Source organism: Mustelus asterias, chromosome 13 (assembly GCF_964213995.1).
Source record: "Mustelus asterias chromosome 13, sMusAst1.hap1.1, whole genome shotgun sequence".
Lineage (NCBI taxonomy): Eukaryota > Metazoa > Chordata > Chondrichthyes > Carcharhiniformes > Triakidae > Mustelus > Mustelus asterias.
Window position 1 is genome coordinate 12,237,353 of NC_135813.1, and position 25,306 is coordinate 12,262,658.

Sequence of the window (25,306 nt, forward strand, 5' to 3'; positions counted from 1 at the left end):
GATGGCAACTGTACAGAAAGGATGGGTTACACCTTAACTGGAAGGGAGCAAATATCCTGGCTGGGAGTTTTGCTCGAGTGTTTCGGCAGGATTTAAACTAGTGTGGCAGGGGGGTGGGGAACAAAACAGGAGGTCAGTAAATACTGAGGCTGGGGTCGAGCTGGGGGCCAGGGCAAGGCTAGCTAAGAAGAGGAGCACTCTGGAGGAGGAGGACCTGACTGGGCCTGGAGGTCTGGAGTGCATCTGCTTCAATGCGAGGAGTGTAACGGGTAAAACAGACGAACTTAGGGCCTTAATGCTTGTGCGGAATTTGGATGTGGTTGCGGTGACGCAAACTTGGTTAAAAGGACAGGACTGGCAGCTGAATATTCCGGGGTATCAGTGTTTTAGGCGAGACAGAGGAGGGGCTAAAAAAGGTGGGGGAGTAGCGATATTAGTTAAGGAGCATATTACCGCGGTGCAGAGGGTAGACAACTTATAGGGGTCATGTACTGAGTCGCTGTGGGTGGAACTCAGAAACAGGAAGGGTGCAGTCACTATGCTGGGGGTGTACTACAGACCACCCAACAGCCCACGGGAAGTGGAGGAAAGGATATGTCAGGAGATTCTGGATAGGTGCAGAAAAAATAGGGTTGTTGTAGTGGGGGACTTTAATTTCCCTGGCACAGACTGGAAAGTGCTTAGAGCTGGGGGACCGGACGGGGAGGAATTTGTAAAATGCGTACTGGAAGGTTCTTTGGAACAGTATGTAGATAGCCCGACTAGAGAGGGGGCTATACTGGACCTAGTTCTGGGAAATGAGCCCGGTCAGGTCGTCAAAGTTTCGGTAGGGGAACATGTGGCAAATAGTGACCACAACTCTGTTAACTTTAGGATAGTAATGGACAAGGATGAGTGCTGTCCTACGGGCAGGGTGCTAAATTGGGGGAAGGCTGACTATAGCCGGATTAGGCAGGAATTGGTGGATGTTGATTGGGAGAGGATGTTCGAGGGTAAGTCCGCGTCTGGCATGTGGGAGTCTTTTAAGGAACTATTGATAAGGCTGCAGGATAGGCATGTGCCTGTAAAAAGGAAAGATAGGAAAGGTAGGATTCGAGAGCCGTGGATAACCAGGGAAATTGAGGATCTGATTAAAATGAAAAGGGAGGCGTACGTTAAGTCCAGGCAACTGAAAACAGATGGAGCTCTGGAGGAATACAGAGTAGGAAAGATCTCAAACGGGGAGTTAGAAGGGCAAAAAGAGGGCACGAGATGTTCTTGGCAGGCAGGATTAAGGAGAATCCTAAGGCATTCTATTCATACGTTAGGAACAAAAGAGTTGTCAGGGAGAAAATCGGACCTCTCAGGGACAAAGGAGGGGAATTATGCTTAGAACCCAAGGGAATAGGGGCGATCCTAAATGAATACTTTGCATCGGTATTCACGAAGGAGAGGGGCGTGTTAACCGGGAGTGTCTCGGAGGGAGGTGTTGACCCGTTAGAGAAAATCTCCATTACGAGAGAGGAAGTGTTAGGTTTTTTAGGGAACATTAAAACTGACAAAGCCCCAGGGCCTGATGGCATCTATCCTCGACTGCTCAGGGAGACGAGAGAGGAAATTGCTGGGCCTCTGACGGAAATCTTTGTCGCTTCTTTGGACACGGGTGAGGTCCCTGAGGATTGGAGGATAGCGAATGTGGTCCCGTTGTTTAAGAAGGGTAGCAGGGATAACCCAGGAAATTATAGGCCGGTGAGCTTGACGTCCGTGGTAGGGAAGTTGTTGGAGAGGATTCTTAGAGACAGGATGTATGTGCATTTAGAACGGAACAATCTCATTAGTGACAGACAGCATGGTTTTGTAAGAGGGAGGTCGTGCCTTACAAATTTGGTGGAGTTTTTTGAGGAAGTGACAAAAACGGTTGATGAAGGAAGGGCCGTGGATGTCGTCTATATGGATTTCAGTAAGGCATTTGACAAAGTCCCACATGGCAGGTTGGTTAAGAAGGTTAAGGCTCATGGGATACAAGGAGAAGTGGCTAGATGGGTGGAGAACTGGCTTGGCCATAGGAGACAGAGGGTAGTGGTCGAAGGGTCTTTTTCCGGCTGGAGGTCTGTGACCAGTGGTGTTCCGCAGGGCTCTGTACTGGGACCTCTGCTATTTGTGATATATATAAATGATTTGGAAGAAGGTGTAACTGGTGTAATCAGCAAGTTTGCGGATGACACAAAGATGGCTGGAATTGCGGATAGCGAAGAGCATTGTCGGGCAATACAGCAGGATATAGATAGGCTGGAAAATTGGGCGGAGAGGTGGCAGATGGAATTTAATCCGGATAAATGCGAAGTGATGCATTTTGGAAGAAATAATGTAGGGAGGAGTTATGCAATAAATGGCAGAGTCATCAGGAGTATAGAAACACAGAGGGACCTAGGTGTGCAAGTCCACAAATCCTTGAAGGTGGCAACACAGGTGGAGAAGGTGGTGAAGAAGGCATATGGTATGCTTGCCTTTATAGGACGGGGTATAGAGTATAAAAGCTGGAGTCTGATGATGCAGCTGTATAGAACGCTGGTTAGGCCGCATTTGGAGTACTGCGTCCAGTTCTGGTCGCCGCACTACCAGAAGGACGTGGAGGCATTGGAGAGAGTGCAGAGAAGGTTTACCAGGATGTTGCCTGGTATGGAGGGTCTTAGCTATGAGGAGAGATTGGGTAGACTGGGGTTGTTCTCCTTGGAAAGACGGAGAATGAGGGGAGATCTAATAGAGGTATACAAGATTATGAAGGGTATAGATAGGGTGAACAGTGGGAAGCTTTTTCCCAGGTCGGAGGTGACGATCACGAGGGGTCACGGGCTCAAGCTGAGAGGGGCGAAGTATAACTCAGACATCAGAGGGACGTTTTTTACACAGAGGGTGGTGGGGGCCTGGAATGCGCTGCCCAGTAGGGTGGTGGAGGCAGGCACGCTGACATCGTTTAAGACTTACCTGGATAGTCACATGAGCAGCCTGGGAATGGAGGGATACAAACGATTGGTCTAGTTGGACCAAGGAGCGGCACAGGCTTGGAGGGCCGAAGGGCCTGTTTCCTGTGCTGTACTGTTCTTTGTTCTTTGTTCTGACTTGATTATTCAAACACATTCTTTGCCTGCTTCCTATCTTGCACCCCGCATAAACTCACGTACATTCGAAACTCCATTGTCCGTATGCTAACTCATACGAAGTCCAATTCCAACTTCTAGAATCATACAATGCTATAGTGCAGAAGGAGCTATTCGGCCCATCAAATCAGCACTGACTCTCTGGCAGAGAATCTTATCCAGGCCCTTTCCCTCTGCCCTATCTCCATAACCGCATGCATTTACCATGGCTAATCCACCTAACCGACACATCTTTGGACACAAGGGGGCAATTTAGCATAGCCAATCTACCTAACCTGCATATCTTTGGACTGTGGGAGGAAACTGGAGCACACGGAGGAAACCCACGCAGACACGGGGAGAACGTGCAAAGTCCACACAGTTACCTAAGACCGGAATCGAACCTGGGTCCCAGATGCTGTGATGCAACAGTGCTAATCACTGTGCCACCGTAACTCCCCATATTTGCTGACTTGCGGTGGTTGAACAACAATGTCTCCTGCTGCCTCGCCATTGTATAAAAACATCTTCTCATGACTTTTAACATCTGTGGTTAACCACTTGAAATAAGATGCTGAATTCACAACCAATGGCAAAAAGTATAAAACAATGTATACAAGCTTGATGTGGCATTTGTTCTAATAATTTTGAAAGTCATTCACAGATCATTTGTATTCATTGAGGTGACGGTGAGCTTATGCATTCTAACCTTTGTCAAACAAGCTAGCTGAGAAATTGAATCCAGTGTTACATGAACAGTAATACACTTGCTGATCTGTTAACTGCCCAGCCCCTGCATGTTGACAGGTTCAGTATTGATCCCATTATGAACTTTAAAGTAATGTTTTAGTTGAGATCTATAGAGTAGATTAACAGCAAGATATTGTACTGTTTAAGCTGCTCTATTTTCTTTATAACATCCCTTTCTCTTATTGACATCTGCTAAGCCCTGGGAACAGGTACTCTGCTCCCACTACTTGGCCAGTTTCAATGCAAGACTGACTGCCACAGTTTAGAATGGGTGGCTTAAGACAACTTACACTTACTCCCTTTCTGTTCCTCCCCCTTTCTTCTATAGGCGGAGTCCCTGATGACTTGATTGAACCTGTCTGCCACCATATTTTCAGACCTGAGCCACTTGCAGTGTGACTGATTTTTCTCACATCTTATTTGCTTCTTTTGTAAATCACTTGAAATCTGTGCCCTCTTGTCCACAACCCTTTTACAAGCAAGAAGTTAGTCCCCATCTACTCTGTTCAACTGCCTCATGATTTTGAACACCTATTAAATCTTTTCTTAGTCTTCTCTCCAGGGAGATCAGTCCCAACATCTCCAATCTACCCTTACAACTGAAGTTGCTCATCCTTGGAAGCATTCATGTGAACCTCTTCTGCACTCCAATGTGTGTGTTGTCTGACTAAATTTAAACCTCTTCCTTGGTACTTAGTATGACAAACCAAAGGGCAGGAGTCGACTGAAATTTACTAAAACAAAATGTTTCACTTCATTCAATACTTTAGTTACCAATACTCATAAACTCATAATAGTGGCAACACTTTTGACTCATTGAACATTAGCCCTCTGACTATAATTTTAACACTCAACTTTTAACTGAAAACAAATACTACCCCGTTTTGAGCAAACTAGCCATGTCTGCTTCCTGATATGGATCTATCCTCATGGTCTCTTCTGAAGATGTTCTCCAGGGCACATTTTGCAAAGGTGGTTCTCAAGTTTCCACTAGAGACAAAGACTCGAACATCTCTTATCCTAAAACTTCTCACATTCTTTCAGAAAGTTCTCTAGCACTCAATGATATCATCAGAAATTGATCACAATGTTTGTTTATAGCCAATGGAGTTACTCGTGAACAACTCCCAAATGTTGATACCGAACTGCATGTAGGTCATGCAGCCTCACCATATAATACGGCAAGAGCTTTTGGCATTGGGAAATCTAGCACAATCCAAACAACTATCCCTTATTTGGTCAACACAGGATGCATCAGGTCCCAACTCAGGACAGGTCATTACTTGATGTAGTCTTCTAACCTGTGTCTCTGTTTGATTATAGCTTGACCAAAATTCCCAGCATGTTTGATTCCCATTGCTCTCATAGTTAATATTGTCTTTGTTGTCATCCAGCTACAGGTGGTGCCCAGTTAAATATTTCAGCTAAGGTCTAACTAGTGAATGTATAAGTTCAGCATAAACTTCTTGCTCTTATATGTGATGTCCAGAATACTATATACATTAACTGCTCTTTCCACCTGTCCTGCTACCTTCAATGATCTATGCACACATACACTGAGGTCCCCCTGCTCCTGCATTCCTTTTAAGAATTGTACCCCAAAATGTATCACCTTACATTTCATTTGATGTTTTATTGTCACATATTGGGACAGTGAAAAGTATTGTTTTTTTGCATGCTATACAGACAAAATATACCAATCATAGAGTATATGAGAGAGTGCTAAATGTAGTATCATAGCTAGGGTGTAGAGAAAGATCAGCTTAGCATATGGTTGGTAAATTCGATGATGGCAGCAGGGAAGAAACGGTTCTTGAATCGGTTGGTACGTGTTCTGTGACTTTTGTATCTTTTTCCCGATGGAAGAAGATGGAAGAGAGTATTCTCTTTGCATTGAACTTCATCTGCCCGCCAACTTGTGTAAGTCCTTTTGAAGTTCTACTGTCCTCACCTTGCCCACCATTGAAGTTTCAACTGGTCTGTAATTGCTGGTCTTATTCTTGCAACCTTTTTTTAAAAACACGAATACAATGACTGCAATTCTCCAGTCCGCTGGCATCTCCCCCATGTCTGGGGAAGACTGAAACATTATGACCAGCAACCCTGCAATTACCCCACACACTTCTTTCAGTATCCTTAGATGCATCTCATCTGTGCCATATCAACTTTAAGCAATGACATGGCTTGGATAAAATCCATCTACTTGGTAAAGACAGATGCAAAGTATCGATTTGGTACTTCAGCTATGCTTCCTGCCTCCATATGTAAATTCCTTAATTGGCCTTATTCCTTTTGCCATCCTGTTACCTTTTGTATGTCTATAGAAGATTTTGTTGGCTGCCTGTCTTTTCTCCTGATCCCTCTCTGCTTCTTTGATGTGCTTTTTCACTTCCTTCAAATCTTCTGTATTCCTCCTGGTTCGCAGTTGTTATGTCTACTTGACACTTGTCATAAGCACATTTTTCCTTCATAATTTCTATCTCCTACTTGTCTTCCCTCTGCCTTGAGGGAATGTACTTTGACTGTACCTGAACCATTTTTTTTTGAAAGGGAGCCTATTGTTCAGCAAACTCTTTCCTGCCAACCTTTCATTCCAGAACCACTTTGTCCTTACTCTCTTGAAGTTGGTTCTCCCCCAATTATTCTTATTCTGAATTGCCAACTTTCTCAGTTAATTATTTTTATTCTAGATTGCCAACTGTCCTTTTCTATCATCATCCTAAACCTTACAATACAATGATTACTATTTCCTAAATGTTCACCCACTGACAATCTACTTGGCCCACCTCATTTCCAAGAATCAGGTCCAACAGTGCATCCTTGTTGGACCAGACACACAATTTTCCTGAACACAATCTCCACCCTTTACACTACCATGGTCCCAGTCTACATTCGGATAATTGAAATCCCTCTTTATAACTACTCTATAATGTTTACATCTTTTGTAATTTCCCTGCAGATTTGTTTCTCTACATTTTCCCCACTAGTTTGTTGTCTATAGACTACACCAAGCAATGTAATTGCACTCTCTTTGTTAACTCTTGCCAAATTGATTCTGTCCTTGATCTCTCTGGGACATTCTCTTTCTCCAGCACCATAATGTTCTTCTTAACCAATACCACTACTTTGCTTCCTTTCCGTTCTTTTCTGAATACCTTGTACCCAGGAATATTTAATGCCCAATCCTGCCCTTGAGCCAAGTCTCTGCTATCACCACAGCATCATGTATCCTTAAATTCCAAATTTTACTCACTATACTCTGTGTATTCACATACATGCAAGATAATCCTGATTTAGACTTCATTACTTTCTCCCTTACTCCAACTTCACCTATTAATTTACTATTCTCTATACTAGTGCTATGTCTCTCCCAGTATTTTGTGCACCTCTAATATTCTCTCTTGGTTTCCACAACCTTGTCGAGTTAGTTTAAAGCCCTTACAACTGGCAAAACACCCCAAAAGGAACTCCGTCCCAACTCTGTTCAGGTGCAACCCATCCAGTTTGTACAGGTGCCATCTTTAGAGCAGTTCCAGTATTCCAGAAATCCAAAGGCCTCCCTCTTGTACCATCTCTCCAGCCACACATTCATCTGCCTTACCCTCCTATTTCTGTGCTCACTGGGAATAATCTGGAGATTACTACATTTAAGGTTCTGCTTGATTCTATCAGAGTTAACAGTCTTGATCATTTCTTCAGCATCTTGTCCTCAAAAAAATATACAATAATATCTTTGAACATGTCCATCAACAGTGCTGGGCATTTTATTTTTCAAATAAACATACTTGTGAATGCATGTTTCAGACCATGATGCTGACACCCTCTTCCACCCTTCCAAAAATAAGGATTCCCAGCAGTGTCTTACTTAAGATGTTTATTTGAATAAAATATTTTGTGACAATATTGCTACAGTACTCCATAGCACAGGGATTGTGCACATAGGAGAAATCATAAACAAAATATTATTGTTGTGATTTTATAATATTCATGTAATTATTACATATTCACTGGGGAAAAAGTATTTTGAGGTACACCATCCTTTTTAAAAACAGATTTTGTTTTTCCAGTGTAAATAATCAGGCATGTAGTCCACCAGAAGGCTTCTTCCAGTTTTGTAGTCAGGTATTAAGGGGCAGAAGCACATGCTCTTTATCTGACTACCCTAAACAGGTTATGGAAGTAGGCACAAAACTACAATAAATGGCAACATTTTTGTTACCAACTACTTATTCCACCTGCCATCTCCAATTTAAAATTGTTTTAATAAAGTTTAAAGCAATGTTTTGTTACATTTAAATACCCACAGCCCCTAACATAGGACAGTACAGTTTTGTTTCAACTTAATTGCAACCATTAATTTCCCACTTTACACAATACAGCACATTACAGGCATAAAACATGACAAACTTGCTTAACTCTGAATCCTAGGTTGATTTTCAGGTGCACTTTAATGAAACCTTTGAAAAATAGAACTGAATGGAAAGATTAATGAATGTTTCAGTAATGGTTTACATGATTTAATAAGTTTTTACGTTTACATGATTCTGAGGAATTCATGTTCCCAGAACAGTTAATAATAAACTTTATAATACTGACAGAATAATATACATATCTCTTATACAAGACTGATACAGGTCAATAATTGTCTCTTGTCTTCTTCGAAGACATTAAATCATTTGCAATTTTAGAAAATACATACAGAAATAGAATTAGAGCTTCTGTAAAACAAAACAGTTTATATAAACAGAACATTTACGATTTTTCAGCCAGTAGCACTATAGCTTGAACTAATATTCTGGCAACTGAAAACTTTGTAGGGTCAACACATGCTACAGTTAACAAGTACATATTTCACTCAGCCCTCAAATTTTTAATCTATTCTGTTGATATCACGTTACTATGCAACCTAAAATATTAATAAAATGCTTCTGGTGATGGAATGAGTTACTATTCCCTTACACACATTTACATACACATCTGGGTCAAAAAGCCAAACAGCATTTTTGATTTTTTTAAAAAAAATCAATAAAATTGACAGACTTATTGGAAAGAAGGCACACGAATCCTCAACTTTGGCAAAGATACAAATCTATTGCTATCCCCTTTCGAAACTGACAAAACAAAATGTATAAAATGGAATGGCTTTTAAATACATAAATGTCGATAAGGAGTTTTTGTGTAACCTTAAAGGATCGTCTGAAGTTGTTTCGTGATCTCATTTTGCCCTTGAAATTGTGGAAATATAATTTGCACTTCAGAAATATGGATAATAGTTACTAATAATACAAATTTATTTTAAAAAAGACAAAGGAATTTTTTGAATGAAACAAAAGCGATATAAGGAAAAGATGCAAAGGAAAAAAAACATGTAGAAGACTTTGGGAAACTCAGAGCTTCCCTTTTACCAGGATGTGCTCCGAATACACACAACTGATGTCTTCCCAACAGTGGAGCATCTATCTTATGCTTTAACATTATGAAGTGATTTGAAAGAGTAGGTGTGTTTACTTGTGGGGGACATCAAAGACAAGGATCAAAAAAATAAGATTGTCACTGCAAATCCATTGCGAATTCTTTACCTAAAGAGTGGTACAAGTGGTAACTACCACAAGTAGTTGAGGTGAATAATGTTGATGCATTTAAGGGGAAACTAGGTAAGCACACAAGGGAGAGAAATAGAAGTATATAAGGAGTGGGGGGTGGGGAGATGTTTGGAGCATAAAATGTCAGCAAACAATTTCTGCCACTTGGCCTGTTCAGTGTCATCAATTCAAATTTGTTGTAAAATAAGATTCACAATAGGTCACCTAAAGGAAAAGTAGAAACTTGTACAACACATTTTCAATATTTCTACCAATTTTTATACAGCTCAAATGAGTTATTTGTCTTACAGGATCTTCGCAATTTTTAAATCAAACAACAACTAAAGCTCAATAATAAAAGGTGAAATTTATGCTGCTCCATTTTTGCAACAATACCAGACTCAATTTTTTAACAACTTTTTAAGTCACTCCTATTTTTAAGTTCCAATAGTAGAAAAATTGTGTGAATTTACTGAATTTAATTATAAGGAACACAGTTGTTTATGCAAAGACCAGGACATGGTGGATGGTAGAGAAACCAGGTGACCACTGTCTGAAATGTTGATTTTCAACTCTGACACCCAAGTGATGGGCTGACAATTTCTTGTCTCTGATAAATTGTAAGACCCCCATGTGAAATGAGTTTGAGCAGTTTTATTTATGTACTAAATCAGCATGGTTCCACTGTAGAAAAACTGCTAGACTGCTAAAGTTCAATCAGTAATGCCATAGCGATAGCTAATGTGGGAAGATTCACACACAGACAGCAAGGGATGCTCTTCAGTGGTTGGTGCGGAGGTAAAGTGAAGGACACTTTTTGTTTTGTAATCATTGTTTGGTGCACACATAACAATCATCAACTATGTAAATTAATATTACAAATAAAATTGGAATGTTTGGGAATCAGAGATGGTTTAAAAAGATAACAGGCTACACAAGCTTGAATAAATATGCATCATAATACTTTGGTGACATGAATTTGTATGCAAGACCTCCCCTTTGTTTAAAAAAAGGTCTGAAGATATGCAGTTCTCTTCATTTTATAAGAAAACATTTAAATATACTTGTCCTAAAACTGGAAATTTACAGAACACACCTACTGACAACACAGAAACATAGCCTGGTTACAGTGGTGACATTTAATAGTTTCAGCAATCAACTGAAAAGAACATGACTGATATTTCAAAGGCGGCGGGTGCAGTTGAAATTTTCAGATGTAATTTTAAATACCACCACATCCTTCTGAATGTAAAATGGGAACTTATAAAATGAAATCTGCCTTTTGAACATTACATCCTGATTTGTGTGCTTACAAAACATTTTTTCCTCAAGTTTTTGTTCTTTTTCACTTTTATGTCGCCTTTTGTGTCTTCACGAACATCATTTTATGTAATTTGTAAATTGAATTGAATACTATTCATGTTCAAACATCAGAATTTTTCTTTCCTTCCCCTTACAATCTACAGGTTTTAACTCTCAAGCTTGATGAGATCCAATTGCCTCTTGAATTAATTTATCTTTTTAAGCCTTGGAAGTGTGTGTTTTAGCTTTTTAAATTTTAAAACCTGATAAAACTCTGACTTTGCTGGTTGCTTATTAATGTAGTATGATGTGTTAATCAGCTGGATGCACTGAGCTCAATCTCAGTTCACAAAAAGTGCTTAGTGACATCAAATTAAAACATCTTAATTTTAGTGTTAAGGCAGCTCCTTGATTCTCCGGAAGTTAAACGGTATGTCAATTCAATATGATCCGATATCTATTGCTTGCACAGTTTCTTCTGAATATGATCTTTATGTATATTTAATAATGATCTTGAAAGACAAAATACTTTTCTTTCAAAAATTATTTTAAAACAATTTAATTTTCTCTCTTAAGGACAGGTCCCTAATTGAGATAATGGACTGGAGAGTTTCTTTACAGTCTCCAAATGATGAACTGCCATTCATCTTATTCAGTGTCTTGATCATTGTTGTTTTGGATATCATTATAGGAGATGGGCAGTTAATATGAATACAAATGCACTGCTCCAGCACATTGTTCACAATGCACTGGGAGCAAAACGTGAGGGAGCTGGACAGGATCAGATTGAAATTTTGGATGCTACTGATCAGGAAAGGGCTGCCAGTGGAAGGAGGTGTCAGGGCTGCAGGAGAAAGCAAACAATCATTATTTTTAAACAGTGTCTCCCTCTGCATCAGTTCCAAATGGCTTTGGCATTGGAGTGTCTGTTTCAGGCACTTCTAACAATATTGCTTTCCTTTCCACAAATTACACTGTGTTGTTAAGCTCACTAGGGCATATTGCATGCTCTATGGTGGGATATGATGGTAGGCGCTGTCAAGTGAGGTAAAATTGTTTTCGCGTAGCCCAAGAGGGGATCTTGTCGGAATTAACTGGATGAATCAGAGGGCATATCTGTTCCAGATTTTTATTTGTCACATGTAGGCTCTAGCGGTTGACAACTTTAGACTAGTCAGAGTCCTTCTACAACAACATGCATTTGTTTGGCACTCTTAATGTAGGAAAATGTATCAAGACACTTCACAGGAGCATAATCAGACAAAAACTGACAATCAAAGGAGAAGACAGTAGAATAGTTGGCAAAAAACCTAGTCAAAGATGTAGGCTTTAAGGTGCGTCTTAAAGGTGAAAGAGGGAGAGAATTCTTGAGATAAGAATCTGAACAGCAAAGGTAAGTGGGCAATCCAGAAAAAAGTCAAAGGTGGCAGAATAAAACGTTTGAGACCAGGAAGAGGCATCCGGGACAAGGAAAAGCAAGACCATGAAGGAACTTGAACACAAGGCTGAGAATTTTAAATCAAGGTATTGATTTTGATACTGGGAACCAGTGCAAGTTACTGAACACACAGGCGATTGGGTCTTGGTTTCTCCTACATTATTTGTTCAATATTCTCTTCTTCCTCTTTAAAAAAGTAATTTTAGTGTAATTGCATTTTCTACTCTTTGACAAAGTACAATAACAAACTCATGGATTTATATAGTAACTTTAACACAGTAAATTATGCCAAGGTACTACAATATTGGGGCTGGTATAAAGTGTTCTCCCCTTTCAAATAGTAATGATAGCAATAATAGTTTGGAAATTAGGTTCAACTGAAATATAATTGTCATCAGACACTGATTGTCTGGAAGTGAGTTGTCTTTCATTGTCTGGGAGTTAATTCACACAAATGGCTGCTGGATTTGTACTTAAATCCCAGCAAATGCAGCACTTTGAACTGTGATCACTTAAATAATAAACTTAAAGGCCATGTGGATGTAATGTTCAGTTTTATGGCTCGTGTGAGCTCCTAAGGTACTGACTGATGATATTTAATGGCATTCCTGGTAGTTTTAGTTTAATAGAGTCAAAAACTATCCACGATTTTGTTTCTGTAAAGCTAATTTACATTTTTTAGTTCCCTGCAACATACCTCATGTAGAGAACATTCCTTTGCAGACTAACATTTTTCTCTTATTAACTTAGTCCATCATAATTTTCAATTAAAAAAAAATGTTGCTACCAGTGATATTGCAATTTAATATATGCAGGGTGCAAAATTTCCCACGAGTTAAATGCAGATGATATCTTGATAAAATTGTGATAACTATGGGGATGTTTTCCCTCCTCTAGCAGAGAATTGTAGTCAAATGGGACATGGGACAAAAATGTAGTAAGAAGTTTAACAACACCAGGTTAAAGTCCAACAGGTTTATTTGGTAGCAAAAGCCACACAAGCTTTCGAGGCTCTGAGCCGCTTCTTCAGGTGACTCACCTGAAGAAGCGGCTCAGAGCCTCGAAAGCTTGTGTGGCTTTTGCTACCAAATAAACCTGTTGGACTTTAACCTGGTGTTGTTAAACTTCTTACTGTGTTTACCCCAGTCCAACGCCGGCATCTCCACATCAACAAAAATGTAGGCCAGATCTGCACTCCTGTTGATTGCAACTGCCTAAAATGGCATAGGATTGTGAAATCACCCCTAAATGTCACAAATGTTCAATTTCTTGCTTTGGCTAAAAATCATGCTTTAGCTGAAATTTAAAGGGACAAGACTGGTTATGGCTGCATCCAAAAAGGAGAGAATATCATCACCCATCAATGACAAAACACATCTTTAAAGGGTACATCATCACCAATAATCACTCCTGTGAGTAAAACAGTAAAAAATCATCTTAACTCCTCATATCAAATATTTAAACAGTACTTAAATATTAAAAATACACAAATACCTGAATATTCATGGCTTAGTCTAGCCTTATGTTCAGACAATAGTAATAAATCAAGTCAGATTTTGACACTTGTGATTTAAGATATCAGCTGAACATTCTGAATGGATTACTGCATTGTAGTCAGTGCCTGACACCATTATTCTCTAGATGCCTGTTGGCAGTGCTGTTGGAGTTGCTGATGGCACACTGTAATGCCACCAATAGTACATTTTTAAAATTGGATAACAACTACTACGTTTTCCTTTCAACTGTTAAATTGGTCATTTTCAAAGATGTTTTACCGTTGAATTCATCAGAGGTTACTCAGGAGCATTTTGCAAAAATATAACAAAGTATCTTAAGTCAGTGTTATCGAAAGCATTGTAGATGATGGCTACGCAACGCTGCTGGTAGAACATGGGGTACTTTGGGTACTACTAATGCTGTGGTTGGTGCTGCTGTTCTCAGATGCAGGTGGATTAGTGGTAACAGGTGGTTTCTTTTCAGAAGGACCTAGAAATAGGCAACAAGCTGGTAAAGAAAATTCTACCAGCACAAGTATGTCATAAACATGTATACACATTTGTAATATATCCTTATTCATCTTCAAAAACATAGTCACCAGTGCTAATTTAGCCAAACATATGTGCACATACATACATGGGATATACAAGTGCTAACTAAACTTAATAAATGCCAGAGTAGAATTTGCAGCTCACTTTAGGTTTAAATATTTAGTTGCTAGTGTAAACCTCAGCCAAATTCATAGTGAACAGATTAGCCATAATTTGGTGGGGTCAGTTTATATGGATTTTTTTTTCCCAGCTACCTGAACAACACTTGTCTTGTGCAAGCAGTTAGTCTAATTGGAAGGGAAAAGGGTACCATAGCATCATGCTCAACTCACATTTAAAGGGATGTGGCTGGTTATAGCCAAGAACACAAGAGGAGATAAATTATTTTTCTCCAGTTTTTAAAAAGGTTGAAAATGCCTTTAACAGGATTTACAATGATTATAGGAAGGAAATCAAATGGAAGGAAACTGGAGCTGTTTGCAAATGCGGGACAATATAACACTTGACCTTTTTCATGGCTGGTAAAGTGGAATGCTGTTGACTGATGAGACTTATTCTGTTCGACAAAACAGAACAACCTCCTTAAGGACAAGTGCACCATAACTGGTAGGTGGTGGTCACCAGGTTCAGTACGGTGTACAGCAGAGGCAGGATCTGAGCAAGTGCAGAAGCAGGATGATGTCCCTTAAAGAAGGCAACTGAACAGTGCAAGATTATGTACCACAAAGTGTCGCCTGTCGCGCACTGGCTGATCACTTAAGTCAAGTTGTCACACAATCCTACATGTCTTTAATTATGTTGCGCGCAGACTTCACCTTAGCACACATTTAACATGTAACTTATAAATAATGTCACTTATCTTCCAGGACATCACATCTCAAATCATATCCCACACTTACTTTTCTCAGCAATCTAGAATGCATTTCATGAGGATCACAACTTTTGTACTGGAGTGCTGCCAACTTATTTATTTTTATCCTAACCAATTTCTCTACTCCCTCTTCCTTTACTGTTTCATGGTAATATCCTAATCGTTCGTGAAGACAAGCAAAGTACTCATTTGTACCTCAGCCACACCATCAGCCCCCACAAGACTTCCTTTTTGGTACTGAATCAACTCCACCCTTCTTTTGACTTAAGTTTTTACTCGAGATGTTTATAAAAGAATTTAGTGCTCCCCTTTATGTTACTTGCCAATCTTTTCTCATATATTCTCTTTGCCCCTCTAATTTGCTTTTGTGGTTCCCTCTGCACTTTGTGATATGCTTGATTCTCTTATGTATCATGAACCTGAGATTTATCATAATCATTCTTTTATTTTTATCCGAATTTCTAGCTTTGAGATGCACTGCCTTTTCGGTCTCATAGGGATATGTTTAGCCAGCATTTAACTACCTCTTTTTAAATATCTCCCAAGATTTGTTTTACCTGCCAGTAACCTGCTTTGCGAAGCCAACACTGGGAGAATATCCAGATTCTCAACCATATCGGAAGCAGATCCCAAATGCGATATATTTCACACTCTCAATGGTAGCTTAGAATATCAGTTCTACAAAATTACAATTTTATTCATCAGACTTTTTACGATTTCAACTTTTTGTAAACTGGTTGTGATTTCCAGCCTCTGAAGCATTTTGCTTTTTAGTTGCACTGGCAGATCAGTTAATGGCCAGAGCACATGCCCACCTCCTAATTGAGGATGGCAGGCTGGTTCCCGAGACTGGGCAGACAATAAAAGGCCGTCTAGCAATGATGCATCTGAGGTGGGAGTTGCCAACATTTGTAGGAGACAAAGATGGTGCCTCCAAGTTGAGGTGAAGCCTTTTTGACCATTTTTAAAAATAAATAAAAAAAGAAAGAGGCTAAACTGACAGGCCATCCTCATGGAGGGGGAACTCTCTACAGATCAGTTTGTGGCTATAGTTCTGTTCATCACATTATGGCAGCTATGGGGAGGGGTGGTGGATTAAAAAGTCTAATTGAAGCCACCTTCTCTTATTGACCATGTTTTAGCCACCGCAGGGGCTTGGCTGCCGGCTGGAAAATTCCAGTTGGCACGGGAAAAGAGCCTACTTATCTTTATTGGTTACTGCCGCTTGTGGACAGGTAGCTGTTCTGTCTCTGATCTGGCCTATTTGAAAATGGCTCAGAAGAAGAACCATGCTGACAAACTAGCTCGCCAGCAAGCAATGGAAAATTCTAGGTCCGTCTCCTTCAGGCTTCAAACATCTGACCCATGGTTCTGAAAATCAAACGGATACCGATAACTGCTGGTAACAGATGTGAAGTCAGTACTCACCAGTGTGTGAATAGATATACCACAGAGCTGCAATCAGCAAAGCGCCAATGACAAACGCACCAAATGCAATTCCTAACACAGCTGACATTTCCAATCCCTGGATCCCAGAAGGACCTAAAACACACAAATTAAGAATGGTTTAATTAGAATCAAGTTAGACAATTTAAATTACACCAGGCTAAAATAAAATATTCTAGGTTGTTTTGCTTCATGAAGACCATGGGATTGATAATGAAGTGCTCGGATTCCCACATGGGTACCAAGTACAACTCTGTACTTGAGGGGATTATGCCACTGATGATATCTATGCTGGTACTTCCTTTCCATACAAAAATAATGAAGGCATTTATTTCCCTTTGCAAACATAGTGATTGTCACTTCCTTAACATATGTGCACTGCAGACTGTTTGATATGGCAGATGTTTTCCAGGATAGTTTGGAAGGAGGCAGCAACACAAAACTTCTTGCCAGAATAACCTTCATTTTTATGAGTGCAGCTTTTCCAGATTCAGATGTGTGTGCAGGTTATTGTGTAACTGATAGTATAATTCTGTAGCAGTCCCCCACTTTGAAGCTTCATATCAAGGTAAATGCGCTAGTGTCAGTGTAGTGATAAGTGTGATGAAAATATCTTCAGGTCAGGTCAGATCAAAGTCAGTAGTAAGCACCATTAATGAAAGGTTTTGGCAGAGTAACAGCAGAAGTTCAAAAATGGAAAACTATTCAGCCTTACTAACTAACATCTAGAGCAGAATATAGTTTTGTACATGCAAACAATCCCATCAAAAGTGAAAAACTTATTGAAGCTTTTACAGCTGTTCAAAAGCAACTCCTGATGCATCCACTTTTTTTTGGTGATGCAGATGCTATGGACAGAGCCTCACCAATTGACATGGACTTGTAGGTCCATGCTTTATTTAACCTAAAGAATTTTAATACTTTAAGTATAGATGTGATTCATGCAGATGTGGTAATTAAACTGCAGCCATTCTGACTCCAATGTTCCTTTGTCTTTTGAAACTCAACCGTGGAATTTTAGGGGAGTGTGTGAAGAACAGGAAATGTGTTTTAGATGTTTGGCTTTTATATTATAGATGTATACATAGAAATATACAGAGATATAAATAAATAGACGTCATTTTCATCAGGAACACAATGGCAAAACAGCTGGAATAAAAATACTTCATAATAGCAAGCTGCACGAAATACATTGGGCCAGCCAACACATACTGGAGTAATTTATAAGAGCAAATATCATATTTTAATAACGTGCAAAAATGCAAGAGTTGAACTAATTTTCTCAAACTTCCTTTTCCTCTCCTCCAGATTAATCTTTGTGTAATAAACCAATGTATCATCCACTATACGAGAAACTTTTCAATTCTGGTAGAATAGCCTAACAAAAGTACTAACCTGGCCTGTAACTTGTAGAGTCCGGACGTTCTGTTCTATAACTTGTGGGATCTGGGGAAATGGGACAATCTAAAAGATAAAAATAACATAGTTTAACAACATATTTTAACAAGCCTTTCCTCTAATTCTGCCTTGCAAGCCTAAATACAATAAATTATTAATGTAATCATTACATTTTTATTTTAATATTTAAAAATCAATTACTCATTCCAAAGACCTCAACAGTACTGATATTTTCAGTTTGATTTTATAGATCAAGTATTTTTTTAAAAAACAGTGATCACGTGGTCTGACTACTCCTGCCACCATTTGTCATTTGAATGGCAGCAGAGCCATCACACTACACACTGCTTCACTCACCCTGACTACACACTGCTTCACTCACCCTGACTACACACTGCTTCACTCACCCTGACTACACACTGCTTCACTCACCCTGACTACACACTGCTTCACTTGCCCTGATTTATACAACAGCAGAGTACTGCTACTCGATCTGGCTCAGGAGCCACCTCATAACATGGTTGTAACATGGTCGATATTCACCTCTAGGAGGTCATGAGGATTTTTTCTGGGATGTTGAGACCAACACAGCTCAAGTGGCTTCATGTTCTGGCACTCACTGAACCTCTCAATGTCCACAAGGGAACACCCTCCTCAAATGTCCTTTAGGGAAGGAAATCTGCCAACCTTACCCGGTCTGGTCTACATGTGACTCCAGCAATGTGGTTGACTCTTAAATGCCCTCGGGGATGGGCAATAAATGCTGGCCCAACCAGCGAGATCCACATCCCATGAACAAATAAAAAAAACAAAGCTGAGAGATAGTGAAGCAGTTTCATTCACACACAACCTCAAAAAACCATACACTCATGTTAAATCCAATAGTCCTTATGCAAACACAGACCACCACCCTGCAAGCTGAACACAATGTCACCTCTTGACGGTGTACCTCCTGGCTCACCATCACCAATTGCAACCTGGTACCTGACCCGAATGGTAAAGTCCCAGGTTTCAACTTTGCAAAGAAAATCTGCACAACCCTCAACCATTTGAGGATGGACCACTTGCTGCACAAGTAAAACATGTGGGACAGTTGAGATTGTGACCATCCAAAATCAGACCATCACCCACAAATGGAACTTTACCCTGGGATCCATTCCTGGTGTTATCGTAACCATTCACACTGTGTCAGCTGAAGCTGTTGAATCGATTGTTAACCACATCAGTGAACTTCAACTATGTTCCATGCCATATGAATAAAAAAAAACTTCCTCAGACTTGTATCTTATTGTATTGACTACAGTTATATTGGCTTTACTGATTGAGGTTCTGTGTCTGTTGGATATTTTGAGCTTCAGCAATTAAAGGCAAGATGTTTGCATCCTGACAGAGGAGAGAAGAGGCACAAGGGCACTAAATATTGCAGCACCGGCTAGCAGACTGATTTCCCATTGCTTCCTTGCTGCTGGTGATTATTCTCAGGCTAAGGAAAGGGGTAACAAAACTAACCCAAATTGCGAATGAAGCTAATTAATATTAACAAGTTCACTATCAGCTCATTAAGGGCTATGGTGGGCCACATAGGTTCCATTCTGGGTCAGGGACAGACCAATTGCATGGAGACAACAGTGTGGAGCCAGTCATGGTTGTGCCATAATATTAGGTGGGCTCATAAAAGGGAGCTTGGCTGAGAGGAGCACTCAGGCAATGGTGTGGAGAGGTTTAGTGGAGATTAGTCTATACTTACAAGGGCAGTGCAGGAGGCCATCTGACTCCTGGTATCACAGGGGCATAACATATGAAGGTTAACTTTCCAGACATTAGTGATAGCCCCACAGAGCACAAGGGATGCAGCAGCTGGTAATGGGAATATGATTCTCAGATCTTAGGCAATGAGAATCAACATTCTCAGTCGCAGAGGCAGAACTTCTGCAGGAGGGCACAAATTAGGGCTAAGAAGGCATAGGATCTACCACCAATTACCAAGCTACTTGGACTTAGAGAACTAGTGTCATGTGAGAAAGTGACTCTACAGGCAGATGGTCACGGAAATTTGTGTCCACATGGGAGAAGACCTCACAGCTTGCAGCACTGCTTACCATGCCTTGCCAGTAGTGTTCAAAGTCACCATGACCTTGAACTCCTTCGTCTCTGGCTACTTCCAAGGATCAGCTGTGGATCTTGGTAGCATCTTACAGGTCAATCTCACAGGTCTGGGAGATGTGCTATTGGTGAAAACTGGGCATTATATCCAATTTCAGACAATGGGGCTTCACAGGCGGACAAGGCACAGGATTTCACTTCCATTATTGGACTTCCACCTCGATTACTGGATTTTCCCAGGAGCAGGACATCATTGATTGCGCCTAATTGGTCATCAAGGCACTGACTGACCAGCCAGTGAGATCCATCAACAGGGAGGACTCCCACGCCCTCAACAGATCTGCACTTGAGCTTTCCTGGCAGCAGCCTGAAAGTCCTGGATGTTGTAGCTCTTTATTCCATTCTCCCCAAACTCCATGATGGTTTACAAGGGGCAAGATTATCCCTTCGAGAGACGGCTACTCACCCTTTTCACTGACTCTGAGATGGAACCTAAAATGCAATACAACCAAAGCCATCTGCTCACAAGGAACACACTCAAGCAGGCAATTAGGCTTCTAAAGATGCAGATCTGGTGACTGAACCAGTTGGGTTGCACATTGTGGTGATCTGGGCAAACTATGGACCTGCAAGAGGGTGAAATGCTAGACTGACAGTTTATTGGGGAAGGAGGAGGTGGAGCAAGAGGTGGAATAGGAAGATGCAGAGCATAAAGCTGCTCTGGCTACACAGGGAGGTGGACGGGGCTGGAGCAGGACTCGAGAGTCTCGTCAATGTCAGGGATCATTTGATCCAGGCATGTTTCATCTGAGTCCTTCTAAACCAGGAGGGCAGCATGGGTCTGTAATTCATTTTTGCCTGCCTGTTTAACATTTCTAATGAAGGTGCAGCCTTGAATATATTATCCCTTAACCCCCATGAATGATACAGACCTGTCCAAAAATTTCACTGTTCCCTCTTCAAGGGCCCTTTCTCCCCTGCACCACCTCTTCCCTCTTTTGGAAGCTCTTGCATCTATTGTCAACTGTCCGCATTTACATAGCATTCAAAAAGTGCACACTTACAGTTGATGCAAACCCCAGTAAACCACTCAGTTCTGCCTGGCATAATGGCCTCCACTCTCAGCTAGTTCTACATGATGCTCCCTTTGTGGCTTCAAAGTAGAAACAGTTTGCTCAATTGTCTCTGTTTGCGCCCGAAAAGCACATGGCAGTCATCCTCATCGTAGAAGTGCTAGTTAATAGGGGCATATCTGGAGGCTGTTTCACTGGAGTCGATGCAGGGGCAGCACTGGACCCTGCTTTATAGATGGTCCCTCAGTCAGAGGCCAGGGTGGCTGTTGATAATGATGGCACACACCTCCTACTTTGTGACTCAACCCTAACCTGGTGCTCCTTGTGGTAGGAAGGAACAAGTTGGGGCATAACTGGTATCCACTACAAGCATCTCTGTGCCACTGACTTGGTCCCCTGCTTTAGAGTGCAGCATGCATTCTGTGCATGTCAGTGTGCTGCTCCTGCATCCACTCAGAGCTGTGCATATGGCCCTTCATGAAATTAAAAACAGAAAATGCTGGCGATATTCAGCAAATCAAGTATCATTAGCAGGGGGAAACAGAGTTAAAAGTTCAGGTCGATAATGATTCTTCATCAATTGTCTCTATTAATTCATCAAAGAACTCCTTTAAAAGGTGAAGGCGGGAAAATCTGTATGGAACCAGTAGAAATGGCAGAGGTGCTTAATGAGTATTTTGCCTCGGTTTTCACAGAGGAGAAGGACCTGGGTGGATGTACTGCGGGCTTGCGGTGGACTGAAAAGATTGAGTAAGTGGACTTTAACAAAGAGGTTGTGCTGGAATCTTTGAATGGCATCAAGATAGATAAGTCGCCGGGTCCGGATGGGATGTACCCCAGGTTACTGTGGGAGGCGAGGAAGAGATTGCAGAGCCTCTGGCGATGATCTTTGCGTCGTCGATGGCGATGGGAGAGGTGCCGGAGGATTGGAGGATTGCGGATGTGGTTCCTATTTTCAAGAAGGGGAATAGGGATAGCCCAGGAAATTACCGAGCGGTGAGTCTAACCTCAGTGGTTGGTAAGCTGATGGAGAAGATCCTGAGGGACAAGATTTATGAGCATTTAAAGAGGTTTAGTATGCTCAAGAATACTCAGCATGGCTTTGTCAAAGGCAGATCGTGCCTTACGAGCCTGGTGGAGTTCTTCGAAAATGTGACTAAACCCATTGACGAAGGGAAAGCGGTAGATGTGATTTATATGGATTTTAGCAAAGCGTTTGATAAGGTCCCCCATGCAAAGCTTCTAGAAAAAGTGAGGCGGCATGGGATCACAGATGGGTCTTTTTCTAAATGGAGGTCGGTCACCAGTGGTGTGCCCCAGGGATTTGTTCTGGGACCCTTGCTGTTTGTCATTTTCATAAATGACCTGGATGAGGAAGTGGAGGGATGGGTTGGTAAGTTTGCTGACGACACAAAGGTTGGTGGGGTTGTGGAGAGTCTGGAGGGATGTCAGAAGTTACAGAGGGACATAGATAGGATGCAAGACTGCGCGGAGAAGTGGCAGATAGACTTCAACCCGGATAAATGCGTAGTGGTCCATTTTGGCAGGTCAAGTGGGATGAAGAAGTACAATATAAGGGAAAGACTCTTAGTACTGTAAAGGATCAGAAGGACCTTGGGGTCCGGGTCCATAGGACTCTAAAATCGGCCCCGCAGGTGGAGGAGGTGGTTAAGAAGGCGTATGGTGTGCTGGCCTTTATCAATCGAGGGATTGAGTTTAGGAGTCCGGGGATAATGATGCAGCTATATAAGACCCTCGTCAGACCCCACTTGGAGTACTGTGCTCAGTTCTGGTCGCCTCATTACAGGGAGGATGTGGAAAAGATTGAAAGGGTGCAGAGGAGATTTAAAAGGATATTGCCTGGATTGAGTGGCATGCTTTATGAGGATAGGCTGAGGGAGCTCGGTCTTTTCTCCTTGGAGAGACGTAGGATGAGAGGAGACCTAATAGAGGTATAGAAGATGTTGAGAGGCATAGATCGTGTGGACTCTCTGAGGCTTTTTCCCAGGGTGGAAATGGCTGCTACGAGAAGACACAGGTTTAAGGTGCTGGGGGGGTAGGTACAGGGGAAATGTTAGGGGGAAGTTTTTCACAGAGGGTGGTGGGCGAGTGGAATTAGCTGCCATCACTGGTGGTGGAGGCAAACTCAATAGGGTCTTTTAAGAGACTCCTGGATGAGTACATGGAGCGTAATAGGTTGGAGGGTTATAGGTAGGCCTAAAAGGTAGGGATATGTTCGGCACAACCTGTGGGGCCGAAGGGCCTGTTTTGTGCTGTAGTTTTTCTATGTTTTCTATGTTTTCTAACTCAATCAAGTTAGTCAAACACAATTTGCCTTTAAACAGCTCTGTGCTGTCTTTCATTTATTGACAGCTAACTTCCATCCTTCCTCAGGCCCAAAAATATACTCCACTATTGTTTTTTAACTTACACTCTATTTCAGAAAACACTGATCCTGTTTTGACTTTAACCAGCCTGTAATTGAACAAACTACTTCACCTCTGTCACATACTTCCAAGTAAATTGTAGAAAAGGATGCAAAATATTGCCTGAAATAATTTTTTAAGGCCCATCTTGCACAGCCATATCCAATTCATTGCAAGTTTTCTTTGGTTTGTGGTGTCTTGGGAGCTTAACAAAAAGAAACAGGAAATACAGAACTAGGAAAGGCTCAGCTCATGCACAGCTGCAGAGAGGGAAGGAAAAGCTGTTCCAGGAAAGATAGAGAATATTGTAAAACAGGAAGGAAGATCAGATTCCAGGTCTGCCTGACACAATAACTTCATGACTATAAACATTTCAGCACCAGTCTTTGTACAAATCTTTTTAAAAACATGTCATTGACAATATCTTTAGAAGTATTTGTCATCACTTTTATAGCTGTGCAAATGATTGAATGGCTCACTCAAGGTCAATTTGGTGTATGCTAATATAAATATATATATGGGCACTTGTGAAAAATTGACAAATTGAACTTATCAGCCATTTATTTTAAACCCCATTTTCTACATTTGAATCCTCTCACAAACACTCATGCTTCTCTGGCTAAGGATCATTAAAGTTGCAAGGCTAAAAATGAATATTGCCACATAATGCTCTCACCCATTCATTAAATTATAAAAACTAGACAACTTGCACAATGGATTCATCAAATTCCCACCCTTGATTATTGAATAAATCTTCCTCTATTAGTATATTCTCAGTGGACCAATGATTAAAGTAGGAAAATTGATGAAAAAGCTTAGCAACAGAAAATTTCTTGGTGATTTCAGGAAAAAATTGAGAGTTTTGAATTAGAGGTTAATATAAAAATGTAATTACATACACAAGGATTTTTCTGTTCTTACTAAACACAATTTGTCAGGTTTATATGTAAACTCAAACTGCATTTTTAAATTAAGCTCAATGGTAAATATTAAATTTAATTCACCTTGTCTGTAAAAGCACAAACTATTTCAAAAACTGTAAAAAATCGTAACATTGTGAAGTTACCCAATTGGTTAGTGAATGAGTGAACTAGCTAATAGGGGATGGAATCAATTAGACCACTCGGACTGTGTTAAATAGCTAATCTCAGTTAATGGTGGGCAGTGTTGGCTTCTGATTACTATTCAATATTGTAGAGAGCATTAGGGTGAGCCTTGAATGAGGAAAGGAACAAGACAACTGCAAATGTAATCCTTGCACTGTTGAAAAGCCTGGCAACATTCGCTGTCTAGTTAACAAAGGAAAAGTTTTTTTTGACATTGTACTCCTATCAATGAACTAAATGGAAATTTGGGCATCTTAAATTTCTGACAGATATGGTGGCACAATGGTTAGCACTGTTGTCTCACAGCACCAGGGGCCTGGGTTCAATTCTGGGTGGAGTTTGCACATTCTCCCCATATCTGCATGGGTTTTCTCCAGGTGCTCCAGTTTCCTCCCACACTCTAAAGATGTGCAGGTTAGGTGGATTGGCCATGATAAAATTGCCCCTTAGTGTCACAAGATGTGTAGATTAGGGGGATTAGCCATGGTAAATGTGGAGAGGGGGATCCTGGGTAAAATACTTGAGGGAATTTGTGCAGACTCGATGGGCTCAATGACCCCCTTCTGCACTGTAAGGATTCTATGATTCTACTGCCAGTCCAGGCTCCATACCAGAGGATTAGGTTGAAAAAAATCACTTTAAGAAGG

General features: G+C 40.9%; 1 protein-coding gene across 3 annotated transcripts in view; it reads right to left on the minus strand.

Moving 5' to 3' along the window:
• Positions 1 to 13,323: 13,323 nt before the first annotated feature.
• LOC144502435 (transforming growth factor beta receptor type 3-like) overlaps positions 13,324 to 25,306 on the minus strand; it is a 110,471-nt gene continuing 98,488 nt past the window's right edge. For 2 of the 3 annotated variants that reach the window (XM_078226337.1, XM_078226338.1), the window contains exons 15-17: positions 17,949 to 18,017; positions 16,536 to 16,649; positions 13,324 to 14,207 (exon numbers count right to left, since the gene is read on the minus strand). In XM_078226337.1, the coding sequence (XP_078082463.1) occupies positions 14,056 to 14,207; positions 16,536 to 16,649; positions 17,949 to 18,017 (335 nt within the window). In that variant the 3' untranslated portion in view covers positions 13,324 to 14,055. The remainder of the gene's footprint in view (positions 14,208 to 16,535; positions 16,650 to 17,948; positions 18,018 to 25,306) is intronic. The other variant, XM_078226339.1, reaches the window with a different exon arrangement.